General features: G+C 37.1%; 1 protein-coding gene across 7 annotated transcripts in view; it reads right to left on the bottom strand.

The window, feature by feature from the left end:
- Window positions 1-487: 487 nt before the first annotated feature.
- NEK7 (NIMA related kinase 7) overlaps window positions 488-19,267 on the bottom strand; it is a 62,961-nt gene continuing 44,181 nt past the window's right edge. For 6 of the 7 annotated variants that reach the window (XM_064427943.1, XM_064427945.1, XM_064427944.1 and 3 more), the window contains 3 exons: window positions 14,165-14,259; window positions 9,648-9,761; window positions 488-3,423 (listed from right to left, as the gene is read on the bottom strand). In XM_064427943.1, the coding sequence (XP_064284013.1) occupies window positions 3,313-3,423; window positions 9,648-9,761; window positions 14,165-14,259 (320 nt within the window). In that variant the 3' untranslated portion in view covers window positions 488-3,312. Of the gene's footprint in view, window positions 3,424-9,647; window positions 9,762-11,116; window positions 11,143-14,164; window positions 14,260-19,267 lie in introns of all 7 variants that reach the window. The other variant, XR_010366189.1, reaches the window with a different exon arrangement.

The raw sequence follows: 19,267 nt of genomic DNA, 5'->3' as shown, positions 1-19,267 counted from the left end.
GCTACAAAACCAGTGACACACAGAGAGTATAAAAAAGTGAGCTGAACACATAATTTCTATCTACCCTACTGATTATTGTTAATTCGTGTGTGTAGATGTGGTTCACTCAAAATTACTGAAATTACATAAAAACCAGCTGAAATATAAACAAGAGCTCACAGGACTGGGGCCACAATGGGAGCTCTTTGTTATTTTTATGCTTTATCACATACTTTAATATTGAAAATTATTTTAAATTTAGCTTAAAATTCTAGTTTAAAATTTTAGTTTAAAACACACAACATACTGGATGTAGTATTTTTAGGTAATCTTTTAACAAATAATACTTTTGGGTTTTTTTAGTGTACTATCTTTTGTTACAGTCAAGAAATCTCACCTAGAATCAAATACTGGAAGCAATAAGTTGTCCACACGATAGGCAGCATCTACTGTAACGCATATATATCTCTAAAAAAGAAAAGTTTGAAAAAATATCATAGAAACACTATAATTTTTACATTACATTTAATATCTGTATGTTTTATTTCTATTGGACTACGGCACAGCAGGAGAGCTTCTGAGACAAAGGGATTTTATGCCATGTCATTTGAAGCACAAAAAGTTCACTCCTGACACAAGTTAATACTGGAGCATTACTGAAATAAAAGGAGGATCTGGTCAGACATTTTGGATAGAAATGTAACATTTTTTCTTTAAAGAAAATAAACACATAATGCCATAGCTTAAAATAAATAGTGTCAAATGTTATCATTAAAATATGAAAAATAGGATGGTGGTTTACAAAAGAAAATATTTCAAGAGCACATAGTATACATTGGAGTGTTATAACAAGACTTATAATTTTTATGTTACCAGGTATTTTACTTTAGGGAAGAGATTCTACAATCCCCACTTATGTAAGCAGTTCTATTAACCCACATTGGCTTTTTAATTATAGAGTTTGGTATCAAAGTCAGGTACACCATTCATTTCACATGATTTTAAGTCAGAAATAACAGCTTCTTTTCCTCAGCACAATATTTAATCATAAATACTAAAAAAAAAAATCAAAACTCCACATTACTAAAAAAAAATTAAATGCTTATGTATGCACATTTGCTAACTCCTAACTCATTATTCTTTTACTCAACATACCCTTCCAGGGGAGGGATATCTATCAGCAGTTTCTGGCAGGAAAAGTTCAATACTTTATGCATAATATTTGATACAAATAGCCTGCAATGCATTTGAGAGCTTTTCAGTGATTTTTAAATGTTCTAGCACATTTCAGACAAAAAAATATTTCCGTACTTGTGCATATTAAGAACTAATTCAGGGAGTCAAGCAAATATTGTGCTGCCTTTTTCAATACAAAGCATTTCATTCTATGACATGTGAAACATTGTTACAGAATATAACCATGTTTTAAATTATATAACCATTTAATAAATGAAAACAAATCTAAAGGTTGCTAAAGACAAACCAAAATTTCTCAAATACTTCTTTCTATCAAACTGTTCCACTGAAGTTCTATAAGGTTAAGTGCACACAGAAGTGAGAAATAAAACTACAGTTTCATACAATTTGTCCTACAAAACCTGGAACCAAAAAATAAAAAAGCATGTATTAAGATAAGCCAATGATCTGGCACATCCCATCTAAAAACGTCCCCCCCTTTTTTTTTTCAAACACAATTTTCATAGTATTTGTAGTTTTAAAAAATACAAAACTGAAAACAACCCTGACCCCTCCCTTGAACACAAACTCCACAAATGTTGTTTTATTCTTTGAACATTATACCAAATAAAAATTACACCTGCACAGAGAAACTAGCAAAAAAAAATCTGAGAATGCTTGGATGTGACTGCATCTAGAACCTATATATGTATGTACATACTTCTGCTTTTATTTGAACTAACTTTTTACCCACATAAAGAAAAAGACTTCACTGACAGTAACAGCTCCCTAGCTGCTATCACTGATAATTACCTTTTGACAGTTCCGTAAAAAAGTTCAGTCTTGAAACTCAAGGAATTTCATTTCACTCCATTTTTACCAAATTTAAAAATTAGACACATTCCTTCCCTAACAATGAAAATATTATATAAGCACACCCCAAAAGGCACTAAGGTCTAACAAAAATAATCGGAATCTCCTTTTAAACTAACATAGTGTCTGTAAGATAGTTTGCATATACAATTATTTTCCAAATTAAGGCGTGGCAACTTTTTCTTAAACATAAAAACTATAATCTACTTCTGCTAAATATAAAACTAAGTCTCAGGATATAGTATACAAAGATCATATATTTATGTAGAATACCTTTTGTGTTATACCAGACTATTACATCTTTGCCAAAAGATTTCAGTATTTTAAAAAAAATTAAAATTTAAATATATTGTAAGGTCACTCAAAACTATTTTAAACACAAAAATCTACAAACAGTGACATATACACAAACAGTTGGGAAGTTGTAACTTAAAGATCACATCTTTTAATCAGACCTGCTCAAAGGACAGCCACAAAAGAACCCTATTGGCTACAAGAAGCATCTGCATGTTTTTAAGACTGAACTATGCAGACTCCCATTGCCCCAGGGCAGTGCTGCACAAGTCTATTGAAAACGACCCGAATGCTGAATCAACACCTTGAATTTTCCCAGAAAACCTCCAACAAATGTTTTGTGCTTTAAGAGAGACTAACAAAACAAAAGGGGACATTGCAAAAATTTCAGCACGACAATTTTCCTGAAATTATTTTTCCTCTGCATTTGGCAAGCAGAGAACTAATTCTATTCCTTGTCTACTCTTACAGCAAGAACTGCAAACTACAATTAAATATAAAATACAATAAGCTCCCGTAATAATTATGTTCCTCTTGGAACGAAGATTAAAATAAAGTTAACTGTGCTGATTCATACTTCCCATAAATTACTACAAAGGTGAGAGATTCAGACATTTTGCTTCTTGATAATAAGCCTAATATCTGTATCATGTGCAAAAGTGCAACTGTGTTTTAGAACTAAGGCCCAACTGAATACAATTTTGTTATTACAGAAAGTATACTTGAACCCACTCACATGGAAACAGCGGTTCACAGCGTCTTCAAATTGCGCTTTACACATTTAAACCTGTTGTACAGCTGCAATTTAGGAAAAAATACAAAACCCAGAGATAAACAGAAAGCAACGAAGCTTGTATATAAATTGGTTTACAATTCAAAGCACAACAGTAAGCCTCAAATAATTACATTTGTGTAACACACACGGAGAGGTGGGATGATTCATTGGAAGCCCTTGGTTCTGGCTGCTCCTGTGCCGGGCTCTGCTGGCGCTCAGCTGCTGGCGGTGTGTGCGTGCATGCGTTTCGCTACATCGTACACGTAGGTGATGTCTGGGCGCTTCTCCGGATCCGGGTTGATGCACATATTAACTAATTGTCGCAGCTACAGAGGGAGAGAACATGACAGGAGCGTTGGCCTTCTTACAAGCAGGATTTGTGCATTATCACATTCAAATTAAGAGAACTGGCAAAAATGAGGCAAACGGCGACTCTGCACAAGCACACGGGCAGCCCTCCCTCTCCCTCACACACAGCCTTGTGCAAACACGTATGCAACGCACTCCCCTGATTTCTGCATTTTGCACTGCTGGCCAGAAAAAATGATGAGCCAATTCAAGTTCTAATCCTTTCAATACACAACTTTAGACATGCATTTAGTCCAGTGCCACATGATTTATAGGAAATTCCCCGTGTTTCTGGAGAGCTGTGCCTGCAAAGCCCACAAGAGCAAAAGGAGCACAGAGCGAAGGTAAACGAGGGCTGCTTTGCTCATTCGGTCTGGTACAGGAGTTAGCCAGCAATAAATGGCATTTCTGCCTGACAGGGCCCAACAAACAAAAGGCAGTGGTGCTCCATCTAACACACAGTTAACCCCCAGAACCTCCTGCTGCCAGGAGCTACCAATACACACACATTCAATTCAGCTACTGAACAAATTAAACCCACTGAGGGCTACCTGTTACAAGAACTCCACTCTTGAGGAAATATCTTAACATAAAACTGGAAGCTGAGAAAGTATTTTGGGCAAATACCATATTATGCGGGCCCTGTTACTCCACTTGTTCACCACTGAAGACAATACTGGAATAAATAAGCTCTGATTACTACATCCTGATATGTATCCCCAGGATTAGATTGTTTATAGAGTTCTTTATGTAAAGAAGCACATAATTAACAAATATTCGCAAAAGTCTCTATATGGGAATAAACAAATCGCTATGACCAGAAAATCCCATGTTTCCAGAAGCACCAGAACCTACTGGGTGTTTTTAATAGACATATTCAGCATAAGCTGAATATGAGCTTCCACAGCACCTGCATACTTCCCATTGCCTTCACAAACTGTCAGGAAGTTTGCAGGCTTTTCTCCCTCCACTGATATGCCTAAAAATTTATGACATTAGAACTTCATATAGGGCATCTGTTTTAAATTGTGTGCATCTGCATCTCCTAAGCATTTTTCAATGTGGAACATACTCTTTTATACTGACATACTGAAATGTTCACAGTGTTTGGCAACAACAATTTAACCAACTCTGAAGATTTTCCCCTATGCTTTTAAATAGCTTTGCCAAATCCTCCTGGACCTCCTTATAACATTTGGGACAGGTAGGGAGGGAGGGGGAGGAGGACACTCCAACAAACACATTGTGATCCACTTTTCTGTGGCAATATATCAAATTTGGTTTGGTCTCCCAGCCAGTACTACTAGGTAGGATTATTGAAAAAAATCTGTAATTATTGCAACTAACACAGAGCAACTTCATCACCCTCATTATTCAAAAGTAACATAGGCTGCCTCTTTAGACCTGCCATTGGAGAGTTTCCTACTTGCTTTTTAGAAAAAGAACAAGAAGGATTTTAAATTATAATTATACTCCTTTCACTTTTCTGAAGATTAATTTAAATGCACAGGAATAGGAATTCCTGAAGTTAAAGAAGAAGCACTGCATACCACTCTATAAAGCTTTGTCCATTAGCCCTTGCAGATAAACCGTACATAATGTACAGATTTTTTGTATTCAACAGAATAAAATCTATGTCATTAGACATCCCATTCTTTAGCAAGAAGAGCTTAATATTTAAAAACGAGATAATTCTGAAGATAGTGGTCAGATTACCAGATTGAAACGAAGTGTATTAAATCAAAATCTGTAACAAACTTGCTATTTGCATTTTAAATACATTAAGTATATTCTGACTAATGGAGTTATAAAAGCGATCATATTGCTTCTGGCAGTCAATAAATAAAATACAATGCCAGTGGCAATAAAAACTATTAGCCTGCAATAACACCCAAACATTTGAAGAACAGAATGCTGGAAATCATTAGCTACTGTAAGAAATAATAATTGCCAGCATGCGATACAAACATGCAAGCCAAACAATCTCCTGCAGAAGAAGCAGGTGGGACACAGGGTAAGCACAGTATAAGCAGAGATGAACAGCTTGCCATGCAACACCTCAGACAGCCTGCACAGAAAACAGGAAAGACTGAGGAACATCCAACACCACCAAGCCAGAAATTAGAGTCAAATAAGCAAACATTTTGTGAAGAGAATACAGGTATAATTTATCTGCAAAATACATCTAATCCTGAAGGTTTCTTTTTCTCGGTGAAAACTTCCATCTGTGCAACAGAATTGCATACAGTGAACAGTCTTCATAAAGGACCTTGAAGGGTTGAAACCCACAAAGCCAGCATCAGAGGGGAAGCAGAGTGGTTTTTCTCCTGTTTTTTTTCTAGCTGTTTATCAATACTTTACTGTTTGTAGAGCAGCAGAAATAGATCTTCAAGAAATTGACCTGTTGGGCACTTGAGAAGCCTTGTCACAGACCTCTTTCAATGGCAGTCACTGCAATTACTGCAGTATCTCCATGTCCCTCTTCCCTTGGCAGGTCCAGAATCTCACTGGTAAGGCAGGAATGCTGAGCTGACCATGCCTGGGACACTGCACAACAATAGTGCAGATTCCTGAGTAATTTCAAAATCCTTGAGCTCTTTTGAGCCTTGTAACTGAACAGCAAACCCTTGGAAGATGGTGAATTACTTCTGCTATACAGGATGAAAAATTACATGGGAACACAGCTTTCAGGACTGAAACTGGGACACTGGATAGCACTGGTTATAGCACTGATCCTTTACTCCTACAGGAATATCCATTTCAATAAACCTGAAATCTATCTGTCAGCCCCTCTAGTACTAATAAAACTTCCAGTGTATCAGAAAAGCTCACCAATGTCATGGGAAGAGTCTAAAAATCAGACTATCATTAGAGACAGAAGTGATTTTTTACTACCTGGCACAGACTGGCCAAGAGGCAGAGCAGACTGAGCCAGAGGGACCTCCTGTTGCCTCCCCAAGCTGCAAACTTCTTTGTCTGCTTATTGTTCTTAACCTCCTCTGTGCACTTAGCACAGTGACTGGCTTTAGCCTGGAGCTTAGCCTGACACTGGAGCAGTGGGACACACTTTCTTCAACTTTAGCAGGTTTTTCAGCTATGAAATAAATAATTATCAGTCAAGTCAGGAGGAGTGGGGAAAGACAGAAATATGACAGGCAAGTACTTTGCATTGCTAGCCAGCTGAAAAAGAGAAATTTTCATACAGGGAAGTTTGGATTAAAAAACCACACACAACACCACTCTTGCTCTGAATAAAACCTTCTCAAAGCCTTTTTTTGAGTGCTTTTCTCAAGACCTGCTGGCAACTAACACTACCATTGTGGACCTGCTGGCTCCTTCTGCTTTCACATCTGGGTAGGAGGTTAGCAATGGACTTTAGAAGAAATGCACCTCAATCAAAGGGAAGATTTTAAAACTTCATCATGAAAGCAAAGTGATACTAATATTAGCTGACAAGATTTTAAGAGTATTGATTGGAGGTGGCAAGGGAGCCCCAGCTTTGAATTCCCAAAAGCAGAACAGCTTTCAGTAAATGCTGAGTACTGACTCTGAATACCAGATGTTTTTAAGGGATATTAAAAAATTGAGATATCCAGTGTCATCAAGCATTTGAAAATCTTGGCTTGTATCTACCACTGAAACAATAGTTTGTGAAAATAAATCTCAGACTATTAGGATTTCTAATCAAAGTTTTTTAAAAACATTACCCATCTGTCCACCTAAAGGTGCATCTTTCTGTCAGTGTTCTCTGATGGCACAGATGTGACACAATTACTAACACATTATTCTTACAGAGGTTTCAAAACTTAGAAAAAATGTCACACCTTCAAATGCACTAAAATCTACTTACAAAAAGTTTATTGAAAAACTACTTGTCTTGTAATTCATAATTATTTACACTTTTATATTAGAGGATGCAGAGATCAATACTCAGTGCAGATTTTATTTCAGAAAATTCTTTTTCATAAAAAATGAAGTGGGTTTTACTACTCAGTGATCCCTAATCTTTAGTGCTCACTGAGTATCCTTCCCACCTGGTTAATGGTTTGACATCTGTATTTCCAGTACAGGTGAAACATTTAGCACAGTATTCTAATATGACAGATCACCCTTATTTGTTTCTCTTTTTTACAGTTCATGCCAGCACAGCATTTTTCATACAAGCTAAAAATGGTTTAATAGTGCAATAGATAATAACTGTATATTTTCTAGGTACCTTAGTGAAGGCACAGGTCTTCACAGCAGAACATGAAAAATACTCCCATTACAGTTTCCATAACCAATGGCTGCTTTTAAGAAACTGTTTTGTTACCTATCTTAATACCTATAATAGCTCTGATTATCTCATTAAGAATAACTTACATGTATTTTGCAGATAACTGCCTCATCCAAGGTGCAGAAGTACATGTCTGCTTTGAAATAAATAGCAAGTAACATGTTGTGCTTTGCATGTGTTTGCAAAACAAAAACCCTATCCAGATGTAAGGAAAAGCTGGAATCTCTCTCCCCACCCAAACTCTAAGACCTTCTATCTGGGCCAGACTTTGATATTTGCCCCTTGGCTAGGAATCCACATCTCCCACTTCACACTTAGCTGCAGCGAAGTAGCCTTGCAGGCAGGCCAACTTCAACGAACCACTAGTGGTATCATCATTAAAATCCTGCTGAAGGTCACCATGGAAACCGCCTGCTGAGGCTTCGCTGCTGCATTCGGCATCTCCTAATCAGCTACCATGTGAAATGCAAATTCAGACAGTCTGAAAATTAGTCAAGAAGAATAGAGGATGAGGATGCAGATATGTGAAATATTCATGTGCTTCATGGAAAAAGGAAGACAGCATGAATGACACAACAAAGAACGGCCCCTGACATTCTCGCTATCATTTTGCATTATTGTTCACACCCTACTGTATTTCCAGGCCTCCAGTTCTGAAGTTGGTTAGATGAACTGCCATATTTAGAGTCTACAATAAATAATAATTAAAAATGGCCAAGGTAAAATGACTAATCGGCAAACCCACAAAGAGCTAGAGAGTATAAACTACACAATAGATCATTATTTCATCCTTTGTAACATCATCAAATTATCTTTTTAAGTCCAGTTGGTTTCATAAAAGGGGAAAATTGTCACTATAAATACAAAACAAAACACTGAGCAGTAATCTTTTATTAATAGTCCAATCACTGTCTGTGAATGCAAGAAAATTTAAGGTTCTGAATTACAACCCCTACTCTATAAATTGTATCATGCTTTACATTTATTAAAAGTACTTCACTGCTGGTGTTTATTTGGGTTTTCAAAGTAATCTTTAATTCATGCAGTCTGAATTCAGTTAGAATTGGTTACTAATAACTAACTGTTCTTTGGTTTACAGCTTCTATCAGTTGCCCTGTTCTTTTCAAAGTGGGAAAGTATTTCAAAACTGGCATCTCAGAATGTTAACAAGCAAGCATTTATATTTTTCATTCTGTTACACTAAGAAAAATATTTGTTTAGTTTCTTTTCATTTTAGAGCTTATAAAAGCAAGTACTCCCCCTTAAATGCACTAATGACAGTAAGAACTGCTAGCTCTCAGCTTAAAACAAACACTGCTGAGATTTGCAGAAGTATATTGTTCGAATTCAATTATATTATGTTTGCCTGTATTTCTCTGAAATTTACTCTTAGTCTTGTCAAGAACCACACCCTGCAAAAGAACTGCTGTTCAATTGTACTGAACAGCACATCCCAGTTTTATAATGCAGACAAATGGGACCTGAACAATTTGTTTTTACTACGGAGTTACATTATATCTATTTTAGTGCAGGCCCCTAGAGGAACAGGACCAGTGCACTAATTTACTGTGCAACATAAACGTGTATAGTTGTGTTTTTAGAAAAACACCCTACAGATGTAAGGCTCTATCCCATCCTGGCATGAGGAACATATCATTGTGCATTCTGGGAAAGCATTTTGTCATACTTGCAAGGAAGCCCAATGAAATTAGGAATCTAACAGTGTGACGTTTCCATCATTAATACCCTCAAATATAAATCATGAGAGACTTGTTTTGACAGCAACATTTGAGTGAGTTCAACAAGCAAACACTTATAGGCATAATCTGCAAATAACATAAAATCACACAAGTTCATTTACTTCCCTGGAAGCGTGCCAGCTTACATAAACTGGAGATCCAGCCCATGAAAAGGAAAATTACTTACTTCCTCTGAATAGTGATCTGAAGGGAGAGGTGGGTAGTCACACTGTTCTATCTTCTTGCACAGAGAGTACAAGTTCATTTTATCACCATAAAAGGGACTCTGCAGTGCAGCCATCTGTTTAAAGAAAATGTACAGTTTTCTTTTGCGTTTTTAAGTAAAGCTATTTTGTCATATAAACTGTAATAGTAACAAATCAAAAGTGATTCTTAATGACTCTCAAAGCTCTGCTTAAAGGGAGCCCTGCAGTGATAACAGAAGTTCCAAAACTATTCCTGTAACCACTGTATGTACTTTTTCTATGTCATACAACCATAGCTGTCACAATCCTTGCAGTGCAGTACCTGAATTGCACACTGTTAGGGTTTTATTAATAGACTATGAGGGGAAATTAATTGTCTATGAGGGGAAATTGCTGAGATGGAGGGTCCTTGCACCACAAGGGACACCAAAAAAACCCAAACCTGTACTTTTCCTCGGAAGACCTTTTGTAAGCAAACACGTACCTTACAGGAAAACATTACCTAACCTAAAGCAATGCATTGTGTAGGTAACACTAGATAATCATAGCAGATTTTGTAACCTTCCACAGCTGTGATACTAGACTTCAGTATAATTGGGGGTTTTGAAAGCAAGAAAAAGCTATCATCTACACTTCCCAAATCTCAGACCCAAAATCTTCATCATTCAGGATGTTATTCCAAAATACTTTAAAAAAAATATCCTCAAACTTCCATCAGAAGCACAGAACCAGCACCTATGGCAATAACTTACAATTACAATACAGAAGTAGAAAAATCTGTTGCACAGCACTTACGTAATTGATCAGCTTAAAGCCAGCATTAATAAACCTACCCTTGATTTCCAGACAATGTTACAACTTGACATTTGAGATTGCAACAAATGCTATGGCTAGCAGGATTAGAAATTTAAAATTTCATTTAAAATCTCTCCATTCTGTTCAAAGCCTAAGAAATCTTTTAACTGCAGCAGCACGGATGCTGCTCTGAGTGCAGAGCTGCCCCAAAGTCAGTCACCCTTTTCTACATGTGCTAATAAGTTTGATTTTGGAAGGACAATGTGTACATTCCCCAGACAGGCAGAGTGTGTGTGAAACACGCTAGTCCATGCTGTGCTACTCAGTGAGCTTCAGCAGGGACAGGACAAGCTGAAAATGGCTCTCATCTGTCTTGTGGTCTTCCAGATAGAAGTTTAACTCTTTCATGTCTAAGCATCAGTATCACTGGGGGAAATGTATGAAAAGAATTACCAAAATTCCCTTCCATTTATTTTATCTCTCCTTAATTTGCTCTCAAATAGTTCAGTACTTTTTCATATTACCTTTGAGGAAGAATAAAAAAAATTTAATGCTCCCAAAACAAGTATTATGCTGCAGTTTCATCCTACACTCCTCCCAAACTGTATTACTAAGATAATGTTTATTTTTGTATTTACATTACATTGTCTCTTACCTTAAAAAGAATGTTAAAAATGCAAGCTGAAGACCAAAAAAGAAAAGGAAAAAAAAAAGAAAAAAAGAAAAATCAACTGCAGGGTCTGTACGCATGCAGAAATTCTAAATAAATTCACAGATACTCATTTTCATACTCTAGGTGTTCATTAAAAAGTACTTTTGTTTGAATGCTGCCGAGTGTTAAAAAAATTCTGAATGTCCCCTAAGGAGTTAAAACAGGAATACTATATTTTCATGCATCTCCTGCTTTGACAGATGAAAAATGTCAACTGTCCTGTTTTTATTTTCAAGCTTTTGCACTATTCATCTGGTTCATTAGTGCATCTCGCTGCTGCCCCTGACAGCTGCTCGCCCTCTCCTCCCAGCAGCTGAATTTTTCAGGCTAATTTGATCCTCCACACTGAGACGATCGCTAGAATGATTGACTTGCTCCCTGACCTCCAGGGTCTGACTTTGCTGATTAGTATTCTGGGGGTGTCTGAGGGACGAAAGCCCACTGTCTGTCTTCAGGGCTGGTGGCAGCTCGCTCTCTCTCTTTTTTTTTTCCCTTTCTTTTTTTTTTTTTTTTTTTTTTTTTTGAACTGTAAGCCACCAACCTACAACCCTGTAAGGATGCAATTGCTACGATGAACAATAAAAGGAAATGTGTAAGACCTACTTTTCCATGTAAAGGTCCATGTAGCAAAAGCACAGCATCTTGATTTTAATTAGTAAAGTCTACTTTGTTGCATATCAATTAAAACTCCACTGGTAGTGTTTTTGAGGTTTCAGAAATACCTGGGGCTCTAAAAATTCAGACTTTAAAACATACTTCTGAAAAATCCTATTGGCCACGCAGTTAGAATTGAAGAATAGATTGTTATACATACGAGAAATAATAATTTTTAAAAACAAATTATTTAAACCTAAATTAAAACATAACTGAAGAGTTTAGTGGCAATTCGGCATTTACTGAGTTGTGATAAACTTGCCACAGCTTTTTTCCAATTAAGCTGGAGACGATCCAGAGTACATATGAACACACATCACCCTGAAATCAACATAATAAAACATGCTAAAATTCAGGCAATAGACAAATCAGAAAGACAGCCAGCACAAAAGTGCACAGATTCAAAAACACCATTCATTAGTCCTCACAAGTCTTGAAGAACCTTAAGTAACCACCTTCCAATAATTAAGAAAAAATACTAAGTGAGAAAAATGCTGAGCATGTATTTGGAATTCGCTATAACTGGAATTTCAAAATTAGAGATAAATGCTCAAGATAAACTTCCAAAACAAGAAAAAGCACCACAAATATCCAGTATGTTGCAGAATCAAGTAAGTGCACCTCAAAAGAAATTAAAAGCTATAGTTGAAGACAATGCCCAATACTGTATCTATGTATCAATAACAAGGGTCCTAATAATTACTTTATTATTACAGTAAGGAAAACAAACACTACCCCATATTGGCTTAAATAGCATCATGGTAAAACCTCTAAAATCAAAGAAGAATGGTATTTCAAGATGCTGAGTTAATCACTGGAACTGAGTTATTTAGGTATTTTGGGACTATCCACCACATGAAAGAAAAATGTAATATTCACACAGGTGTTTAATATACTCTACCAGCATTAAGGCAGCAAGCTTAAAAAATTCTTCAGAAAAGTACTACTGATTTATATCCAGCAATTTAATTTCATGTAACATAAAATAAAAATTAACCTTAAACTGTTGGGGTTTTACATAGCAGTAATTCAAATGTTTTATTTGCTTATTTCCAGATTTTAAAAAAATCTTCAAGTAAACCAACCAGGGGCACAGAAATAGTAATACTGAAAAATGCTCATCTAGCTTTATGCCACCTTAGGGCTTGCACAAGTGTGCAAAGCAGAACACTAAAATTCAAGGCAGCTGCCATGGTCACTATTGAGGAATCCCAATACAGGATTAAGTTTTAGTTCAGGATTCAAACTTCAAAATACTTGCTAGCAGCTGGACTTCCTTCCTTGAATGATCCCCAATACTTAAAGCAACAGCTATAGACACATCTGTAAACTGCAGACTTGCAGTATAGCTATTTGTCCTTTTAATATTCAAAGCAACATGTCAGTGATAGAAAGTAAACATTACTGGAGATGATTCACCTGGCAGCAACATCCAACCTCAACAGGCTGCCAGTGTCTTCTGCACAATCCTAAAATAAACAAGGAGGTGCTGATACTGCTGAGTATGTGTTAGATGAGTTCTGCTGACCCACTGAGGCAGGTGGCTTGTAGGTAAACACAAAATGACTTGAGTAGGTTTGTTTCTACCTGGAACATGACTGGGGAGGCTTCTCTGCCACTCCTGATGGAACCATTTTTTTCCCCAGCATCATTCAACACAAGTGTTACTACTTCTAATTAAGAAATTATATGCAAAGAACTGGAAGATATATTTGTTTCAGAAGCCTACGTGTTCTTCACACCTTCATTTGCATCCATTTCAATGAGCCCTGTACCTTTATTTTCTCAAAATATAGTAGGTGTTTAAAATTATGTGTCACCTACCAATCTCGACTGTACCAACAGAGAAATGAAACAATTGCAGTTTAGCCATCACAAGAGAAGAAAAATTACATGTGTGTGCAGCAGAAGTTGTTAAACTGAGAATTCATCCAAGCTAGTAGCAGTAAGTACAATAAACTTGTTTCATCATTTTACTTAGGTTTAAAGTCTTTATATTCTATTAAAGTATCTATACTGCAGTTTTTGAAGTATTACTTACATATTCAAATCAGTCCTACTACTTCTCAATGCATTTATTAACAAGACCATATAACCATCATAGGCCATGAAAACACCTAGAACAATTTTGCATGTGCTTGCTATTATTCATTTACTAATCCTTCAGTCATGCCCAATCTTCAAGAAATTGCTGTAAAATCTTTGAGCAAGCCCATTTAAAGGCAAGTTCAAGTAAAACAAAATAAAAGCATTTCACAGGCTTAAGTTAAGGAGAGGAGGGCAGTGGAAGGGGAAGTACAAGAGTGTTATTAAGTTCACTGTACGTATCAGTATTACCTCATACAGCAGACAGCCTAGAGACCAGATGTCAGACTTGAAGTTGTAACCATTTTCATGTATTCTCTCTGGAGACATATAATAAGGTGTACCAACTGAAAAAAAAACAAAAGTATTTTTGAATGAAAATTTCTGTTGTTATGCAGTAGTTAAATTACCCTTTTCCCGGCAGAAGAATATTTTTCATTTTTCTCTTATTGCTACACTTAAAACTTCAACTCATACTTGGGACAATTCAGTTCGACAGAAATACACAGATTAGTATTTATTTAATCCAATGCAGCTTTACTTTCACTGCTCATTACCAGAGCTATGCAGCTGTAGAACACCTCCAAATTCTGCTTTTAAGGAACCTCATCAGTAATTTGTTTCTCCTAAGAAGAACCAAGGGAAGGTACTACACACACACACATCCCTGCTACTTCTCCAAACTGTTACCACTGTGGCTAGAAACAACAGCTAGAAATTCTCTACCATGGCCTGAATTTTTTTGTTTCACAAGTTCTGTTCTTCCTTGGAGAATATATAAATCTGAAAAAGCTGATTTTGGAACAAAAAACATAGCCACTTTGAACCGCTGAAATTAAAGCTGAGCCTGAGATTCAGGTCCTTCCAAGATGAGGGCAGGAAAACCAGCGAGCCCAGCAGAAGCTGAGGTTCCTAAGGGCAACTCAAGCCATCAGCTGGAGCATGAAATTCCACAAGGGCTTTCCAGCTCCCAAACCTGTGCCTGTCCCAGCTTCATCCTGCCTCAGAGTTGTGGGCTCCGGAAATGTCTGCTCTTGAAAAGCAGCATTTATTAGGACTGTCCCAGAATAATTTATGTTGGATAGTCTAGAACATCTTTCCCCTTGATTTTAATCAAACCCTACCCATCTGTGTCACAAGTTACTTGGAACAGAGAAATATTAAGAGATGTTTCAGCTCTATAAAAAATATTATTACAAAGAAATAGCTGAGTGATGGTTTCATGTGACAGAGCAGTAAGAAGTTATGGAAAATAGTGGTAATGGCAATTTTAATGCACTGTTTCTCAACTTGCTGCCTCTATCCCCCAAAATGACTGCCTAACAGCAAAAAAAGGTCACAGATCTATACAGATTTTTATTTCAATCTTGTTTGAATATTTTCTTAAGCACTGAATCCTGATGATGAAAACCAGCTGATTTCTGTCAATTCAAGTTGATTTTATTTTGAGACCAAATATCTTGCAACACGATCAGCAATTAAAATCACTTTTAATTTTTCATTTTTGTTCTTTGTGGTAGGAACCTCACATATTATTGTAACACAAGGATCTGGTTTCACTTCTGTTCTTCTGAATAGATGAGGCTAATTCAGAATTGATCTCTGTATGAATACTGAAGACAAAGATACACTGACTATATAAGTACTTCCACATTTGAATAATAAGGTTGAATACCTTTAAGTAATCAGATAATTTTACTCTAATAATTTCCAAAAGTTAAGGGGTTTGTTTTGACAATGTGCCCTATCTTTAAGAAATGCTGCATGTCAAACTATGTCATGAGGAAGTCGGGAGAAGGGAGAAGGACTTTCCTGCTTGAAGGGCCCATCTCAGATAGGTGGTTCTGGGCTTCCCTATCTCAGGTCAGGCCACTGCTGCTGGCAGCCCATAATTTCACCTGATCTGCTTCTTGGCAAACAACATTGAAAAAACCCATATAAACTGCTTCTGTAACAGACAGGCAAAGACAGAGGTCCCCATGTGCTATCCTCCAATGGATCTGGCCCCCTAACCCTGCTGGGGAAGATTTCCAGCTCTGGGAAAGCCACAGAGTGCCACAGCCCCTCCCTCAGCACTGGGCTGAGCACTCCGTGCACCTCTGAACTGAGGCTGCCAACTGAGCTTAAAAGGAGAAAGGCTGGGGAAAGGCAACTCCACAGAGTACTGGGGAGACATTTACTCTCACATGTTTGCATCCACCCACAACTGAGAATGGTCTTTTCCCTGTGAAACAACAGGCAAGCAGATGGGTAAACCACAATGGCCAAAATAACTACCAAAATATCCAGAAGCAACACATCAGTATTTTAATGGGCACTTAATGACAGATATCTTAAGATTAGAACTGCAACTAAGCATTTGGATTGACAGAGGTTTCATATTTTTATTATCCCACTGTTTTATTTCCATCTTTGAATTTTTTTAACACCCTAACAACTTGTGAGCTTGGATGCCTCCGTAAAATTTCAGCTGCATTTTGTATCCATTAATTAAAGCACTGGTTTCGTATATTCTAATGCTTTGTTGGCAGAATTCATCTAACAACAGAAATAAGTTTAACAGTAATGTGTTTGTTCACTGGCTGCAGCAGCAGTGCCTCTGCTGCTCTGAGGTATCACACAAGTGGCTGGCAGTGAGTAATGTGCCAGAAAGAAGCTTCACACAATCCACAGGGGGCAGCTGAAAACACTGAGGTTTGAAGGTTCATAGTCTACCAAAAGCAAAGGTAATTTTAACCAGTAGCTCTGGGAAGCCTGCTGATACATTAGAGGTCTGATATGACCGTGAAAGATTGATGATAGTGAAAAGCAAGAACAAATGTTACCATTTTACAGCATTTAGCCTAGTGTAACACCTCCACTGCAATACAACCTGCAGCCCCCAATGGCCAACTAGTGAGAGGAATTGAAATTAGTTCTGTTACTCATGGAATCACACAAACAACCTGAAGATTCAGACATCATTACTACTTATAAACTGTTTTTAACAGAACACGACACTAAAGATTCATTATTCTGACATTCAGGAGCTACTGAAAGCATTGCAATGATCCTTTTTAACACAGGGAGCACTCTCAAGACATAGCTGTGCTGTTAGTAAGCAACTACCAGTGTGATTATGTGTTTCAGTTCCTTCCTGGATCTTTTTTACTATTAAGTGAAATACAGCATCCCAATAGTATAAAGATATGCAACTTCCTCACTTCCTTTATTCATCTGAAGACATAGAAGTGAGATAATACAAGAAAATGAGCTAAAGCATTGAGGTGCCTACATTTTTAAGAAAAAAATCAGTAACTTCAATGTTTTGCTTGCTGCATTTGCAGACCTGTGATAACCTATAAGTCTGAACAGTAAACTCTTTGAAAATGGTCTTGTCAAATACAGTATCTCCTCAGAATCTGCTGCTGCTCTGGAGCTCCCTCCCTTTAAAGATGCTGTAGATCCAGAAAGTGTTGATTCTTTATGCAAGCTTCCTGTTACTGGCAGAGGGAATAGACATAATGGAATTGGGGTTAACACCCATCAGGGAGCTGATTTGAAGGATCAGAGGCAATTTAAAAATGGCCACAAAATCATTACTGACATTTCATGCTTTGGCATACATAACTATCAGAATTCAGGAAGGGGGCTAAAGAGGCCAAATTTCAGTAACCAAGAGACAGTTTATGAATGACTCAGTGTCCATAAGATCACAGCAATTTTGTAATATAGAGTTCAATACAACATGCTTAACAAGGTGAATGTGGATGCTGAAGACAGACAAACCACATCAGAAATGAGCAGCTTGGAGGTCCTTTCCAACCCTACTGATTCTATAATGTTCAGAGTTTTGTACTTGTTTTATACAGCTATAGGAGATGTCTAAGTCAAAATACTGCACTTGTCCAAAGTAACTCTGCAACCTAGCCCACAATGTGCAAATAGTCCTTCTACATAATTCAATCTATAAATATCTTGTGTTATTTTTTTTAAAACAACACAATCATTTATCTTCAGCTTTCAAACTACTGTAAGAGATCTCATGTTTCTGTACATAAAATACAAGAGCTATTTTAACACAGCTTCCTTGATGCCTGCAGTGACTCAGCTGCAGATCTCCCTGCAGCATTACTGTACACTGAGCGTGCAGGTTCTGAGTATGGCTGAGTATCTAAGTGGAGTTTATTCTATTCACAGAATGGTGCTGCAAACCACCACCTCAGCACACCCTCTGCTGCATTACAGACCCATATGTGAGAGGAGAGGAGAGTATCTGCACACATTTTCACAAGGTATTTTATTCTCCACAACCTGTGTGAGTTTATAGTCAAACTCCTCACATAACATAGTCTGTGCTGAGGACAGCAGTACCACAGAAATGACAGAAGTTGTCAAAACACAGAAGACCAGAATTCCATGTAGATGATTTTCTGCATTTGAGCATTTTAAGAAGATTGCAGATCTGCTTCTTTGCCCTGCAAGAAGGGATCCCCACACCGGTGGCAGTGTCTGCCTGGACAGCACACTGCAGCCTTACAGCATAGCCACAGCAGAGAGACCAAGTGATTCTTTTTGTAACCAAAATATGAAAATACTTCTCTTTACACCCACTGAATGGCTACCAAAGAAAAAAAACACACAGATCCATGAGCTGGCCTTAGAACTGCCATTTCACCAAAGAGCATAAGGCCTGGCATTCAGCCACTAAAGCAACAGCAGCAAAAAAACCCTAACAGAATTGTAGGGAAAGGAGTAGGAAGTCTTTGTTGGATCATATTCCCCTTTCTAATAGAAAGTCTTCTGAAAACAAGACATTTTGTCAAGTTTGTGTCAAATCAACAATACCAAATGCCTCCATTTCCTCTGCCCTTTTGTAAAAAGGCCTTTTGTTTTCCATTTCCAAAAGATATTGGCATGACAATAGTAAATTCTTGATAAAGCTGTATAGAAAGAGTTAAGAACATGAAAAACCCTGTCCACTGCAGTTTTTTCGTTTGTTTCAAATGGACCATCAGTAAAGATTCTAATTAAATCAGTATTATTCATAATTAGCAGTTAGAAGCTGTAGCTAATTAAAATTTTACTACATTTCTTTATCTCTGAAAGCCTGAATCTAGTTTGCTACTGAAATTTTTATAAAGCCTGTAAACAAGTATAAATTGCTACACATATGTTTGTAATTTACTAGGTTACGTGCACCAAAGGTTTATGGAATCATAAAAAGATACAACTTTGAAAGAAATTTCAACAAAACCAGCATTAGAAACTGCAGAAGAAATCAATTTAAGAAGTGGTCTCTGCTAGTGATGACAAATCAGAAAGTCAGTCTCCTCTGTAGCCTAAGTTAACAGCTGACACAATCCTTTTTTCTAG

Source organism: Passer domesticus, chromosome 7 (genome assembly GCF_036417665.1).
Source record: "Passer domesticus isolate bPasDom1 chromosome 7, bPasDom1.hap1, whole genome shotgun sequence".
In the NCBI taxonomy this organism is placed as follows: domain Eukaryota; kingdom Metazoa; phylum Chordata; class Aves; order Passeriformes; family Passeridae; genus Passer; species Passer domesticus.
Note: the sequence above shows the minus strand (reverse complement) of the source record. Positions and strands in the feature narration are given on the sequence as shown.